This window comes from Leucopleurus acutus (assembly GCF_964270905.1).
Source record: "Leucopleurus acutus genome assembly, chromosome: 14".
NCBI lineage: Eukaryota > Metazoa > Chordata > Mammalia > Artiodactyla > Delphinidae > Leucopleurus > Leucopleurus acutus.
Window position 1 is genome coordinate 13,580,373 of NC_139156.1, and position 14,844 is coordinate 13,595,216.

The 14,844-nt window shown below is 41.5% G+C and overlaps 2 protein-coding genes across 3 annotated transcripts in view; one reads left to right on the forward strand and one right to left on the reverse strand.

Annotated features, from left to right (window-relative positions):
- The window catches only part of PDZD8 (PDZ domain containing 8), a 100,653-nt gene extending 92,342 nt beyond the window's left edge, over positions 1-8,311 (forward strand). For both annotated transcript variants that reach the window (XM_082854650.1, XM_082854651.1), the window contains one exon: positions 442-8,311. In XM_082854650.1, the coding sequence (XP_082710776.1) occupies positions 442-2,645 (2,204 nt within the window). In that variant the 3' untranslated portion in view covers positions 2,646-8,311. The remainder of the gene's footprint in view (positions 1-441) is intronic.
- Positions 8,312-8,650: 339 nt separating this feature from the next.
- SLC18A2 (solute carrier family 18 member A2) overlaps positions 8,651-14,844 on the reverse strand; it is a gene marked incomplete at its 3' end in the record, with an annotated part of 39,212 nt that continues 33,018 nt past the window's right edge. The window contains exon 16 of the mRNA XM_082854614.1: positions 8,651-8,755. Coding sequence (XP_082710740.1) covers positions 8,651-8,755 — 105 coding nt within the window. The remainder of the gene's footprint in view (positions 8,756-14,844) is intronic.

Genomic DNA, 14,844 nt, shown 5'->3' on the forward strand with positions numbered 1-14,844 from the left:
ATACAACTTGTAATCCCTGATGCATTTTACAATTTCCCTTAATATAATCACAGTTTCCCATCATTTTAAGCCTGATTTAACCGTTACTAAAATCCTTTTCGATAGGTCTCACTCTGCTCACTTCATTCCAAACTGAGGAATAATGTCTTTTAAACCTAGGAAGGAATGGTAAACAATTAGGAGTTAGCAGCTTGACACCCTCCTCAGGATTTTCATGTCATCGTTTGGTTTGAAAAGGTAAACATTTCCAGGACATCGGAGCAGTCAGGGTTTAAGAATCAGTACACTGATGTATCCATAAACCCGTAAGATATTTTAGAGGTTTCACTATTACTTTTCCATTAGTTAAGTAATCATGAATTAATGGCAATTACACTTAGTGAATTTAGGTAATTTTTACTGCAGTAATTTACATGTTTTCCGTTTAATATCTTAAAACAGGTGTGAAAATCACATCTACACTGCAAGTGTTGAAGCTTATCAAGCAGGCTGGTGACCGAGTCCTGGTATATTATGAAAGGCCTGTTGGCCAGAGTAACCAGGGTGCAGTGCTGCAAGATAACTTTGGACAGTTGGAAGACAACTTTCTGATAGGCCCATGCCAACCAAACTATGAAGAGGAAACAAGTGGGTTGGCAGTAGATGCTGAAAACAGAGACCTGGATTCTGAATTTGAAGACTTAGCAAGTGATGTGAGAGCACAAACTGAGGTCAAGGATGAGGCACAGTCATTAAGTCACAGTCCCAAACGTACTCCAACAACACTTTCTGTTAAACCCCTTGGAACTATATCACCAGTTTTAAACCGTAAATCAGTTGTAGGAAGTTACCCACCACCCCCAAAACTTCCATCCAAAGAAGAAAATAAGCCCTTGGCCCTAAAATCTTCTGAGATAACAGAACCAGCACAAGTGTCAAAACCCACCCAAGGATCCACTTTCAAACCACCTGTGCCACCACGACCACAAGTCAAAGTTCCTTTGCCTTCTGCTGATGCCCCAAATCAGGCAGAACCAGATATTCTCGTTGAAAAGCCAGAGAAGGTGCTGCCACCGCCTGCTGCAGATAAACCTGCTGAAAAGCAAGCGAAAAATCTGGATCACGTCGAAGAAGCAGCTACAGCTAAGCAGCTTCCAGCAAAGCAAGAAGTGGCAAAAGATTTGACTTCAGAAAGTTCCTGCACTCCTAAGGACAGTTCAGATGACCATCAAACGTGGGAGTCATCAGAAATTCTTTATCGTAATAAGCTCGGAAAATGGACAAGAACCAGAGCCAGCTGTCTCTTTGACATAGAAGCCTGCCACAGGTACTTAAACATCGCACTGTGGTGCAGGGATCCTTTCAAATTAGGGGGTCTCATCTGTTTGGGGCATGTCAGCTTAAAACTTGAAGAGGTGGCTTTAGGATGCTTAGCTACATCGAACATGGAATACCTTTCCAAATTCAGACTGGAAGCCCCATCACCTAAGGCCATGGTCACGAGAACCGCGCTACGTAATCTGAGTATGCAGAAGGGGTTCAATGACAAATTTTGTTTCGGTGATATTACTGTTCACTTCAAATATCTGAAAGAAGGAGAGCCAGACCACCATGTAGTTACTAACTTAGAGAAAGAAAAAGAACTCCATTTGGTCGAAGAGGTTTCTGCCCTTCCTAAAGAGGAGCACTTTGTTGGACAGATGGGTTTAACAGAAAATAAACATAGTTTCCAGGATACTCAGTTCCAGAACCCAACTTGGTGTGATTACTGTAAGAAAAAAGTTTGGACTAAAGCTGCTTCCCAGTGTATGTTCTGTGCTTATGTTTGCCATAAAAAATGTCAGGAAAAGTGTCTAGCCGAGACTCCTCTTTGTGGAGCAACTGATCAACGGATAGACCGGGCCCTGAAAAATCTCAGGCTGGAAGGACAAGAAGCCCTCTTAGGCCTGCCCCCTCGTGTTGATGCTGAAGCTGGGAAGTCAGTCAACAGAATGACAGGTTTGACAAGACATATTATCAATACGAGCTCTCGTTTGTTAAATCTGCGTCAAGTCTCTAAAACTCGCCTTTCTGAGCCAGGGACTGATCTAGTAGAACCTTCACCAAAACACACACCCAACACATCAGACAACGAAGGCAGTGACACAGAGATCTGTGGCCCAAACAGCCCTTCTAAACAGGGCAACAACACAGGAATAAAATTAGTGAGAAAGGAGGGTGGTCTGGATGACAGCGTTTTCATTGCAGTTAAAGAAATTGGTCGTGATCTGTACAGGGGGTTGCCTACAGAGGAGAGGATCCAGAAACTAGAGTTCATGCTAGATAAACTGCAGAATGAAATTGATCAGGAGTTGGAACATAATAATTCCCTTGTTAGAGAAGAAAAAGAGACAACAGATACGAGGAAAAAATCACTTCTTTCTGCTGCTTTGGCTAAATCAGGTGAAAGACTGCAAGCTCTAACACTTCTTATGATCCACTACAGAGCAGGCATTGAAGATATTGAATCTTTAGAAAGTCTGTCCTTAGACCAGCACTCCAAAAAAATAAGCAAGTACACAGATGATACAGAAGAAGACCTTGATAGTGAAATAACCCAACTAATAGACTCTCAGCCATTCAGTAGCATATCAGATGACTTATTTGGCCCATCTGAGTCTGTGTAACAGTCTGTTTAAACTTTCTAGTGATTGAGGAAAAGTTGCATCTAAAGTACCACAGATACAACCACATTTAAACCCTCTTATTATGCACTTTGGCCTGCTTCTTCACAGTTATTTGCTTGTGTAAGAACTAGAGTGGAAAAGGTGGTTTTCCAGCAAAAACATGATCAGCTCACTAAATTGGTTGTTTCAGATTGCATTTATAGCTATGCTTTTTGGGTTTATACTGGGAATTTATTTTTACTAATTTATTTTTAACTTTTTCTAATTATGTAAGCTTTTTGTGTTTATGTAGGTGTGATGTCTCATTGTGTTTTTTTTTCCTTCCTCTTCCTAGTTTTTGAATTAGTGTTAAATAGGATACTGTCCAGATTCTTGAAATATTTTCATTTCCATCACAGTTACAACAACAATTTGCTGCATGCCCAAACTGACAACAGCAATCATTGAGGGAACAGGTTTTGAATCGTACTTTGTGTTATGAAGTTTGTCATATCTACTTGCTTGAGATTTTTGTTATTTTGGCGTTTGGGGGAGTGCTTTTTGTTTTGATTTTGCCAAATGTAACATGAAAGCCGCAGCTTTAGTTAGTTATGCTGATTTAGTAAAAAAAAAAAAGTTTTACATATATTGCTTGTTTTTTATGCTTTTGTGAAATTTTTTTCTAAAGCTTATGTGCAGTTTAAGTATAGTGAGAATATAGTGATTAATTTGAAGAGCTTGCATTGAAAAACAAAATGCAACAGGGAATAAATACAGAATGCAGTTGGTCAAGAATTTTGAGAGGATGACCAGATTACTAAAACAAACAAACAAAAAACAGTAACCAGCAGGATTTTGAAATATAATCTTTCAAAATGTTGACACTTGCCTTTCAAATGGAAGTACTAAACATTTATGATTATTTTTCATCTTCAGTTCTCCCATAGGAAATAAAGCATGTAGATATCTGAAGTTTCAGAGGACTGTTCTTAAAATGCCCTTGTTGATATCTGGTTTGGCTGTTTTGTTTTAGAAAAATAGTCATGCATGAGAATGCTGTAAGGGAGAGGAATCATGCAGAATAGATTTATTGCTTTGTCTGACATCCTACAGGCTTATCCTATGTATCATCCTACAGGCTGATCATTCTGAATGCTTCTGTAGTTCAGACTGTCTTATTAAAAAAAAGAAAATTACACAGCGTCAATACATAGGAATTGGAACCATTTCTCTTAAATTGAAGGTCTAGTCTGACACTCAGGCCATCGTGTGGATCCCAATAACACACGACTGAGGGAAAACATGTGAGCATGACCTCTGTTGGTATACCATAAAAGTTTTGGCCTTTTATATGTCTATAAAATAGATATGTACATGTTTTTCCCTTTTGTAGGTAACTACTATGATAATTGCTATATAGTGAAACTGACATGAATTTAAAACTAGATGGTGGCAGTTTTTATGGCTGGCAGGAAAAGGCATAGTATAATAGTAAGGATTCTGGCCCAGGTCTATAACCCAGGACTCCATACAAGAGTTTAAGTTCAAGCTCTTCTGTTGGCCATTAGTGAACTGTGTAACCATAGGCAAGCCACGAAAGGGCTCCATGCTGCAGGCTCCCCAGCTGTAAAGTAGGAATAAACAAAATTTATTCTACCTCACAGGATTGTTGTGAGGAAAACAACAGCATAACTGCAAAAGTTTTCTGAACAGTAACAAGCTATTGAAATAAAAGGGTTATATGGATGATAAAAACATTTTTATGGGTAGAAAAGCCATTCCACTTTTAAAATCAATAGTTCTCATTCTTGCTATTTTATTATTAAGTAAAATATTAGGAAACTAAATACCTTTCTTGGCCAAGTTTATAACAAAAATATATCTGTGTATACCCCCCATTTTTGTTTAAACATGCTTGCATTTTAACACTGCTGTAGAAGTCTTTATACACCAAACTCACTCAAAGCTAAAATGTTGTTCTGTAACAATAGCTTGAAACAATCTTCCCAATGTAATAAGCAACTGTCTTCTTATCATGAAAAATCACTTACCACTGACAACCTGGAAGGCAGAGTAAGTGGCTGGTGGTTTTGGATTATACCATGAAGTTTTAGTGACATCCAAGCATGCTGCTGAAACTGATGCATTTGAAAGAGCTGTAGAAATAATGCAAAACTTTGGTTTCATAAAAATCTACTCATGTTTTAAAAGTATTTAACTCTGTAGAACCACAATTATGGAAAGCTCAGTAATGCTGCTAATGATATTTGTAAAATGTACCTTCAATGTAGTGCAATATTTTTCTATTTACTGGGAGAGGCAGTAGAGGCATCACAGTTGTAGTTTCGTGCAAGGGGGGCGGGCGGTGGGACACGCCAATAGCCTAAGGAATAGTAAGGTATAAGGCTTCAGTGAAAACAGTTGTATTATATCACATTCCTGATGTAATCTTTCTGCCATGCTATGTTATCAATAGCTAAAACATAATATTAAATAAAAACTACCACAGAAAACAAGAATATCTTCATTTGATGTCATCTAAAAAAGGTGACTGCTGCATCTCTATGGAATTATTGCCTGGTATAATTGGGCCATGAAGATAAGTTTAAGAAAGTCCGCTTTTGCTAAACAAAATTGCTATTCTGAAAATTGTCTAAAAGCATTAAATTTTGGTTTTACTATTTTTTTATGCTGTGACAATCAGATTTATGGATTTGCCTCTGCTATCTAATAGTAATTGGACTAAAGTGTATTTGCTACATTGGTATTTAGATGAATTATTAGGTTAGACAGTCAAGCTGAGCAATATTTTAGCATTTAGAATCAATTCATATGCTACATTTCTTAATATCAGACCTTACATTCTTCAGTATCAGAACTAGTTAAAATACTATGTGGCCATTTTGTGAATTTAAGAGGAGAAAACACATGCTAAAAATTTGAAGGTACTGTCAATTCTAAATTTAAGTATTGTTGAATTTTTTGAAAGGCAGTTTGAAGGTATTTGGCTCTTACTAATAGTAAGATAATAAAATCTCAAGTCCCCTAAAAGTGAATAAATTTAAAATCACTTTAATTTTGAAATGTATTGAGTTTATTTCTAAATTGAGACATAACAGCTTCCCTTTAAAAACAGGGTTGGGGGAGGTTCCCTTAAGCCTTTTTAAGCCATGAATCCATTTTAAGATCTGTTTAAAACCATGGATTCTCACCCCTGAAAGGTGCACACATGCGCACCCTAAGTTTTATGGCACTTCCAGGGGCCGTGGACCTACTGTGTCAAGTGGCTGCATATCATAGTTATTTTCATCAGATATAGTTATTTGTTCGTAGCCATCAGGAAAACAATGTAACTTTAGAGATGCAAGGATAACTTACTGGTTGGTTCCACACTGACACCATGTGGCTAGTTACATACTTCAAATTAAAACAAATTTTGCAAAGCCAAAAAGTATGGTTCAAACTAGTCTGGAGTAGATTTTACCTGATGCCTGCAAGCAAAGAATAGTTTTTAATTGAATACCCACAGTTAAAACAGTACCTTCTTACATATTTTATTCCAATGATAATATCTGGTTAACAAAGGAATACAACAGGCACAGTAGTGTTCAGAAGATTTATTAAGTAAACTAGCTAAAACATGACGTAGGTGGATACACTTAGCAGTCAAAAGAAAGAATTGAATATTTATCACTACCTCATTAAGCTTTTTGTATCTGTTTTGCCAGGTACAAACATAAAAAACACCTCTGCTCAAAAAATAAATGTTCAGAGAGCTGTGTGTTCTTTGTTCTGATACACACATTAAAAAAAAAAAAAAAAAAAAAAAAGCTTTTCTTTCCATAGTCTTGCCAATCCCAGAATACTGGTCATATAAAAGACCTTACAATTTTTTTCTCCTTCAGATACAACTGATACCTTTTGCTCTCAAAACAGTTCTGAAAAATATGTATCTTTTATATGATCTCTTGGGATCACCAGCAGACATGGCTGCCAGTCATTCTTGAAGAGACTGAAACCTTGCAGGCAAAAATAAAAGAGGGATAAGTTACGTGGTATTGGGAGTGAGGAGAACCACAAACCCCACCAGAGAATTGATTTGCAGCACGTTCTTTTTTAAGGCTCTCCCCTCCAGAAGTAGAGAGCAGTCCTGCCTTTTTACATTAGCCACAGAAGCGCCTCCAGCAAAGCAGAGTCCTTGTGTAAGTCGCCCAACGCAAACACAGGAGTAGGACGCTTGTTTGCTTCCAACACATGCATTTGAAAACCAGACTTCAGATCAAAGCCCCACAAAAAAAGCTTCATAAAGAAAATGGGAAGTATTAGCTACTTTCTTAGAGAATTATAAGGTTGAGGGGTCCTTCCAAGTTAACAGGAGCACAATTTTAGCTTAACAAAGAACTGACATTAAGTAGTTTTTGTTTACGATTACAGAACTACAGAATGAACAAGTGTTATTTGAGACATTCCACACTATCTTCATATCTCATACAAAACTCGATGTAAACTAACAATGTTCACTAACACAGTACTTGCTATCACATCGAAAAGGCACATCAATGTCATCATGCTTAGAAAAACTACATCACACAGCACTAGGTGATACAGTATTACATAGACATTTTTAGATGTTTGGGTTTTTTCCTGCCTGTGAAAGGGGGTGTGCCCTGACCACCCTATTATTTTTACCTGTTTTCCTAACACGATTCAAGACAATTTCATTCCTTCTTCATCTTCATGTAAAATTTGTTTTCACATTGATGTGAACAACGTTCAGAAGTCTAAAAAATAATAGTTTGAAACAACTCAAAATTAGTAGATCCCTAGAAAACACTTGGATGACTTCCAGCTCAAAGATAATTATAGTCTGATTTTTTCATATCACAGCAGCTATTAGCCTTTTAAATTTCTTTTCTAAAACCTGAGCTAGGTGTTGATATATCTCATCATGTTTAAACAACCCTGACAGTATAAGTAAGGTATATCTATCCTCAATTTTCTGTCATCTGGTAAGACAAGTATATATCTGAAAGGGAAAGCTTCTAGTTGTTTATAACTATACTTTTGGGTGCTTTTCTCTACTTTCAGAACATTTACTATTTTACCCTTATTGGCTTTTATGTTTGTTGCCAACCACATGACACGTAAACATATAATTTACAACCATCTGGTTCCAGGTAGGTGATTACATAGAAAACTAATGCCTGCTGAGATTCATGGATAAATCCGAAAGATGACTGGCTCAAGTTCTTGTCTTCTGCATCTGAGAAAACTAGCTTTTAACTCATGAATATATTGACAGTACAGTTGACCCTTGAACAACACGGTTTGAACTGCACGGGTCCACTTATATGCAGATTTTTTTCAATAAATACAGACTGCAGTACTACATGGTCTGTGGTTGACTGAATCCAGAGATGTGAAACCACGGATACGAAGGGCTGACTATAAAGTTGTACGCAGGTTTTCGACTGCATGGGTTGTCGGCGCCCCCAAACCCTGTGTTGTTCAAGGTCAACTGTAATTATAAGTTCAGTATCTCAACATTCAGTGTCACTATATCATATATGCCATCTTACTTGATTCTGTTTTTCAGACTTCCTTCTAGTTCCTCATTATTGGAAGTGTCTCGGAGATAATGCGTGCTTTAAACACTCATTACCAATATTCAGAAAATATATAAGACTTTTTTGCCCAGGTGTTCGTGAATGTAAGTTAAAAAATTATATTGGATTTGGATTCAAATATTTATAGATTTACACTATTTCGTCAAAATATATTGTATAATATTTAATAAAATCAAATACATAAAATAAAGTTTTCAACACTATTTATACAAACCCCTAGAAAAGCTGCTTTTTCTTTATAAGGCTGTTGGCAATCGATCATAACCATGGAAAAGAAAACCTTTGGTTGTTTTACTCTTTCACCAGGGATGAGTGGTATCACTAAGACAGTTCTGGATGAGTCATTTCACTGGAAACACTGTTTTATACAATTAGATACTTGGATGACTTCTGAGGGTCTCAGTCACTTTCAGATTCTTCATCCTCACCTATCGGATACGACTGGATATTATTCTGAGTATACATTTTTGTTTTAATGGGGCAGTTGTGATCCATGAGGATAGCCTAAAAGAGAGCAAAGTGCAGATATATTAACTTACTGTTTCATAAAGAGAAGATAGTCTTACCCTGTTTCTAAGGATTAGTAGTTTGAAAACTACATATAGTACCACCCACTATCAACCAACCAGTAATTTGGTGCAACTGCCAGGTGCCTTCCCTAGAAGGCCTGGCGTTCTAAACTGAAAATTCCAGGCAATAGGAAGCAGCAGCAGCAGTCTGCAGTATTCCCATTATACCTGCCAGGAGCCGTAAGTCGATTTGGAGGAAACTGTACGCTATGAAGAAAGAGATATGCAGGTTAGGTTTAGGTTATACTTAGAAGCTTTGAATTAGGGTGGGGGGATCCTGGAGGTCACCCAATGCACCTTCACAGTGGTAACACTTAATAAGGAGGTCCTCCCTCCTTAATGAGGCAAGCTCCCGTGTTAAAAACATCCCTGAGACTAGACTAAAACCTGTCTCCATGTTTCTATTTGTGGATCAAGTTCTGATTCCAGCCGTCTTCACAGCCTGCCCTTACAATATTTTAAGACCACGGCCATGCCCCCTTAGATTTCCCTAGACTAAGCGTCACAGGGCCCTTATCTTTTTAAAAATGGCATTTCAGAAGGACCTCTCCCCAAATCCTGGCTGGCCTCCTTTTGCTCAAGTGTATTTTAAAAAATACATTCCTGGGCTTCCCTGGTGGCGCAGTGGTTGAGAGTCCGCCTGCCGATGCAGGGTACACGGGTTCGTACCCCAGTCCGGGAAGAGCCCACATGCCGCGGAGCGGCTGGACCCGTGAGCCATGGCCGCTGAGCCTGCGCATCCGGAGCCTGTGCTCCGCAATGGGAGAGGCCACAACAGTGAGAGGCCCGCATACCGCAAAAAAAAAAAAGAAAAAAATACATTCCTCTCATGTACGTAAAAATCTTGTGCACTCCCTTATTGTTACCGAAAACTTTCTTAAAGGTCAACTGATCCTCAACTGATAAACATCCTCAGTTGATGAGCACTGTAGTCATCATCCCTCATGAAAGTGTACAGACCAAGCACGTAGTCTGAGTGTACAGCTGGGGTTTATCATGCCAGGACTGTGCTAAGCATTTTCAATGCAATACCTCAACTTCACAATAACCCTATGTGGTAGCTTGATAACCCTCCGTGTAGGCGCAAAGGTTAAAGAACTTGACCAAGGGATGTACAGCTAAATGGGGCAGATACGAGCCCAGGCAGCCTATGCCAAAGTCTGCTCTGGCGATGCCCCACAGGACAGCAGGAGTGTAGAGCACAACATCAGCGGCAACTGAAATGAATTCTCTCATCAAGAACATCTTTCAGAGTCTTCCTCCACGTAAACTATTCCCTCCAGTGCCTTTCTGTGCAGTTTGAAAATCTAAATGGCAACATTTATCTGGATTAAAATTTATCTTCTGTTGGCCTGTTGCAACCTATCTTGGCGCTTGTTAGCTACACCCAGTTCTTGTCCCACAGATCTGATAAGCTGCTATGTCTCCACTCAAGTGCTTAACCCATTTATCATTTCCCAAGAAATGCTAAAATGATCTGCTGTGTGGCATGTTAAGATAAGGACTTCCGGGGCTTCCCTGGTGGCACAGTGGTTGGGAGTCCGCCTGCCGGTGCAGGGGACACGGGTTCGTGCCCCGGTCCGGGAGGATCCCACATGCCACGGAGCGGCTGGGCCCGTGAGCCATGGCCGCTGTGCCTGTGCGTCCGCAGCCTGTGCTCTGCAACGGGAGAGGGCGCAACGGTGAGAGGCCCGCGTACCGCAAAAAAATAAATAAATAAATAAGGCCTTCCAGGACCCTCTGAGTTAGGCTGCCAGCTCAAATTGTCAGCTGCAAATTTAACTCTATTTTTTTGATTGTGCTTCTTGCCAAGTGAATTGATACATGGACTTCATAAAGAGCTCAATTTCTAAAAATAAGTAATTGAGGCAACAGACACTGTATACCAGGACCCTTCTCCCCACGTGGGTGTGTGCTCGTAACACAAAAGGTCTAGCCACCAAAGAGCTCGATGTCTTGCCTCTCTGGATTAGTGATCCTCAAAGAAATGTGCCCAAGAATCACTTGAGGGGGCAGGTTAAAAATGAAATCCCCCGTCCCTACTCTCACATGAGGGTGAGAAACGTGCTGCGAGAAACACCGCCCGACTTACGTGGCATTTTCTAGGGCACAGTAGGGTCACATGGCTGACAGCAGCTTACTGGGCACCTACCAGGTGTGTGTGTCAGTGCCCTTAAGGTCCTCTACCAGCAACTTAGGTACCTCACTGCACACCAGTGACAGGTTCCATAGGGTTTGCAGGCGGAGGGCTCACTGTGGGTTAAGTGCTCAGGGAAGGCAATGTGGAAGCGATGGGGGTGGACTTGAAGCTTGAATGATGGAAAGGATTTTCACAGCGAGGGAGTTGGGAATGAGCGTGGCAGAGGTTATCTACCAAACGAGACATTAAGTAAAACAGCCTGCCTCCCCACCAACCCCCCCATCCCCTATCTGATGATGAGGCACAGGGAGATGTTCACGGGAAAGCCCAACCGGGGCCAGACTGCAGGGCCCTGGATGCCAGGCAGGGGCCTTGACCCCAGGCCCACAGGCGGCGAAGCAGGCTTGGGAAGGATGGCCATCATTCTACCTTATCACAACTGCCTTCCGTCCCTTGGTTGTCCACCGTTATACCTAACGGTATGTACATGTAGACGTAAGGACCTCTGGAACCTAGCACTGGGTATGTAATACGGACTCAATTAAAAAACTGCATTGCAAGGGAAGTTCAGTCAGACCAGTTATCTGGCATCATATAGACTTAAATAGAATTTATCAATTAACCAAACTGCATTTGTTGATACTACCTATATCAGGTTAAGAAGTTTTCTTTCTTAAAAGATCATCTGTTGCTTTTAAAACCTAGCTTACTGGCTTCTGAACCTCTTTTGAAAGATTTATTGTGCCATAGTTGTTTTTTTAAGTTGTACATGATTAAGCCAGATGGCATCTAATAGCCCAAAAGTGCCACGAAAAGAGGGGCATGAACAAGATCAAGTGGGTAAGTCAAGTGCATGGGGGACGCGTGCAGAGTGGCCTGGGGAGCAGCCTGGTAATCAGAGCAGTGCTCCGTGCACTGCTGTGTGGAAAAAGGTGTGTTTGACTCTGGACTGAAGAAAAAGTAAAAAAAAAAAAAAAAAAAAAGGGGGCGGGGAGGGCATTTTCATCTGAATTCAGGGCAATGCATGCATGGTTCCTGAGAGTTGAGCCCTGGTCCTACCAAATGCCTGGTTTCATATCAGACACAGGAGAGTCAGAATTTCCAAACTGGTAAAAACATGCTGGACCAAGTGAAGTGTAAAAATAACACAAATACAAAGTTGGGACAGTGAAAAAGTAAAAGCATTAGGGCTTCCCTGGTGGTGCGGTGGTTGAGAGTCCGCCTGCCGATGCAGGGGACACAGGTTTGTGCCCCGGTCCGGGAAGAGCCCACATACCGCGGAGCGGCTGGACCTGTGAGCCATGGCCACTAAGCCTGCGCGTCCGGAGCCTGTGCTCCGCAACGGGAGAGGCCGCAGCAGTGAAAGGCCCACGTACCGCGAAAAAAAAAAAAAAAAAAGATTTATTGGGGGCTTCCCTGGTGGCGCAGTGGTTGAGAGTCCGCCTGCCGATGCAGGGGACACGGGTTCATGCCCCGGTCTGGGAAGATCCCACATGCCGCGGAGCGGCTGGGCCCGTGAGCCATGGCCGCTGAGCCTGCGCCTCCAGAGCCTGTGCTCCGTAACGGGAGAGGCCACAACAGTGAGAGGCCCGCGTACCGCAAAAAAAAAAAAGATTTATTTACCACATCTTTTAAAAAAAAAAGTGATGGTTTTGCATCAGGGTCACCCAGTAAAAGAAAGCTGCAGTCCTCAAACCACCTACTTTCCTGTCTGGGCAACAATTAGAAACTTCAAGAGTAAGACCTAAGAAATGTGCCCTATCTTTAAAAATAATTCAACCTGAAAAGATAAAACTCCATTCCAGAACACAGCTTTCCTCCTCACTGGGAATTCTGACAGTTAGAGGCTGTAAGCAATTGTCTTATAACTGGAACACAGTTTCCTAAATGACAGAGTTGGTGTTTCTTATACTTGCAGAGGAACTGGAGTAACAGGCTTTTTTCTCTGCCTGTATTGATAACACTCATTATTTAAAAAAAGAAAAAAAAGCAGAAATCCAATAAACCAAATGGAAGAAAAACTCAAGTGCTCACACTGGCTCATGACTGGATGACTTATAGGATCCATAAAACAGCACTAGAATTTTCCATTTCTAGCTTAAGTCCAAACACCACTTAATCAGAATGCTTACTAATGAAAGAATGATTTGCCAAGGTTTGTATACCTTCTTCTGGCTCTCAGGTCCCCTGCATTTGGTAACTGCTGATCCTGAATGCCAGCACTTGTGTGTATTGGATTTTCTCAAGTGGGCAGTAATCGATCGTCCTTCCACCACGGCACACACTGCTTCCTGCCCTCACTCCCCTCATCATCCAGCGCTATTGGTTTCCACCTGGTTCTTTCCTGCTCTGCCTGCACAGTGAGTAGCTGCCACCTTCGCATGCTGCCATTATGACAGTCAAATGGCGTCCGACACGACGCATTCAATTATGGGCAGGCAGATGGCGCATTCTCTCAAGTTTGTAATGATTCATCTTGCCGGGCACTTATTAAGGACTTTGACATTTTACAGTGGAAGTGGCTTCTGGAAGCCTGTCATTCTTGTTGCTTTGCCTTTCAGAATCGTGTCTTCCACTTCCTTCAGCACTCTTCTTTTTAAATGAACTAAAGCCTTAGTTTAAATGTGGGAAGCAGCACTGAGGCCTGACTTCCGCCCATCACATGGGGACCCCAGAGTGGGGGCTGGCAGGGCAAGCTCACCCTCCCTGGTCCCCTGACCTCCTCCACTTCCTCCAAGACCTCAGATAAGCCCTCACACTGCTGCCGACGAACAGATAACACAACAGCCACTAACGTCTGCTGCTCGGCGAGGGAAGTCCACTGGGCAGCCCTGGGCTCTGAGAGTAAAAGGAGGCTCTCATCTCAGAGAGGAAGAGAGGGAGGAAACTGGGGTACTGCTGGGCTGACAGAGTAAGTCAGGGTTAGGTGAGAGCAAGAAAGGAGAGTGGAGTGAGATGGGAACGCGTGACAATTTATTGAGCATTTACTGTGTGCAGACTCCGGGGTCGCACTCCACTGGTATTCTTTCATTTAATCCTCACAACCACTCTGTGAGGTTGAGGCTATGTCTTCCCATGGGACAGACAGCTCGGCTCCAGGGCTGCCCGTGCTGGCCCTGCACTGTCTCTCGAGTCTTAAACAGTCTCTTGGATGACAGGAGCATTTGTAGGTGATTTTTTTTTTTTCATCAAATAGGGTTAGGAGTAATCTTCATTCGGCCTTAATCAGATTGATACAGGACAAGCGTTGTTTTCTGTGGTTGCACAGAGAATTTCCTGACCCTGATTGAGGCCAAGGTACTGAGTTGGGGTCGGACAAACAAAGGTAGACAAGAAACTTAGACAACCAGGCTGGAAAACAGGAAGTGCCCCGAGAGAGATACGACATAGCGCTACGGCTGTGGCTGTTCGGAGCTGGCAAGCATAGGCAAAGAGGAAGAGTCAAATGGCTCGAGAGTAATTCAAAATCACCTACTTAAATCCTATCGAGTAAAGGGCACAAGACCAGTGCTCAGTGCTGGACATATTTTTTAAATATACTGCACATATTAATAAATACAGAAAGTTCCCAAAACAAAGACTGCACACAACCTAACTTCAGGGTCTTCAGTGTCTCTCTTTAAATCCACTCTTTAGGGATAATCACGTAAAAGGGCAGTCAAGAAATGCCAAAGCCTTAAAGCCCATTTCAGGTCAAACATCAGAGAGAACTTCTGACGTACTCCCTAGAGAACAGCAGCAAGGGAACCTCACACCCATTCCTAAACGCCAAATACCATCTCCCCCAGCCTTGTTTCTCTCATTCACCTTTAACCTAAGGCCCTCATCTTTCAACTAGACGAGTGTCTATCACCATTTGATGTTTTAAAAAAAGCAGCAGCAGC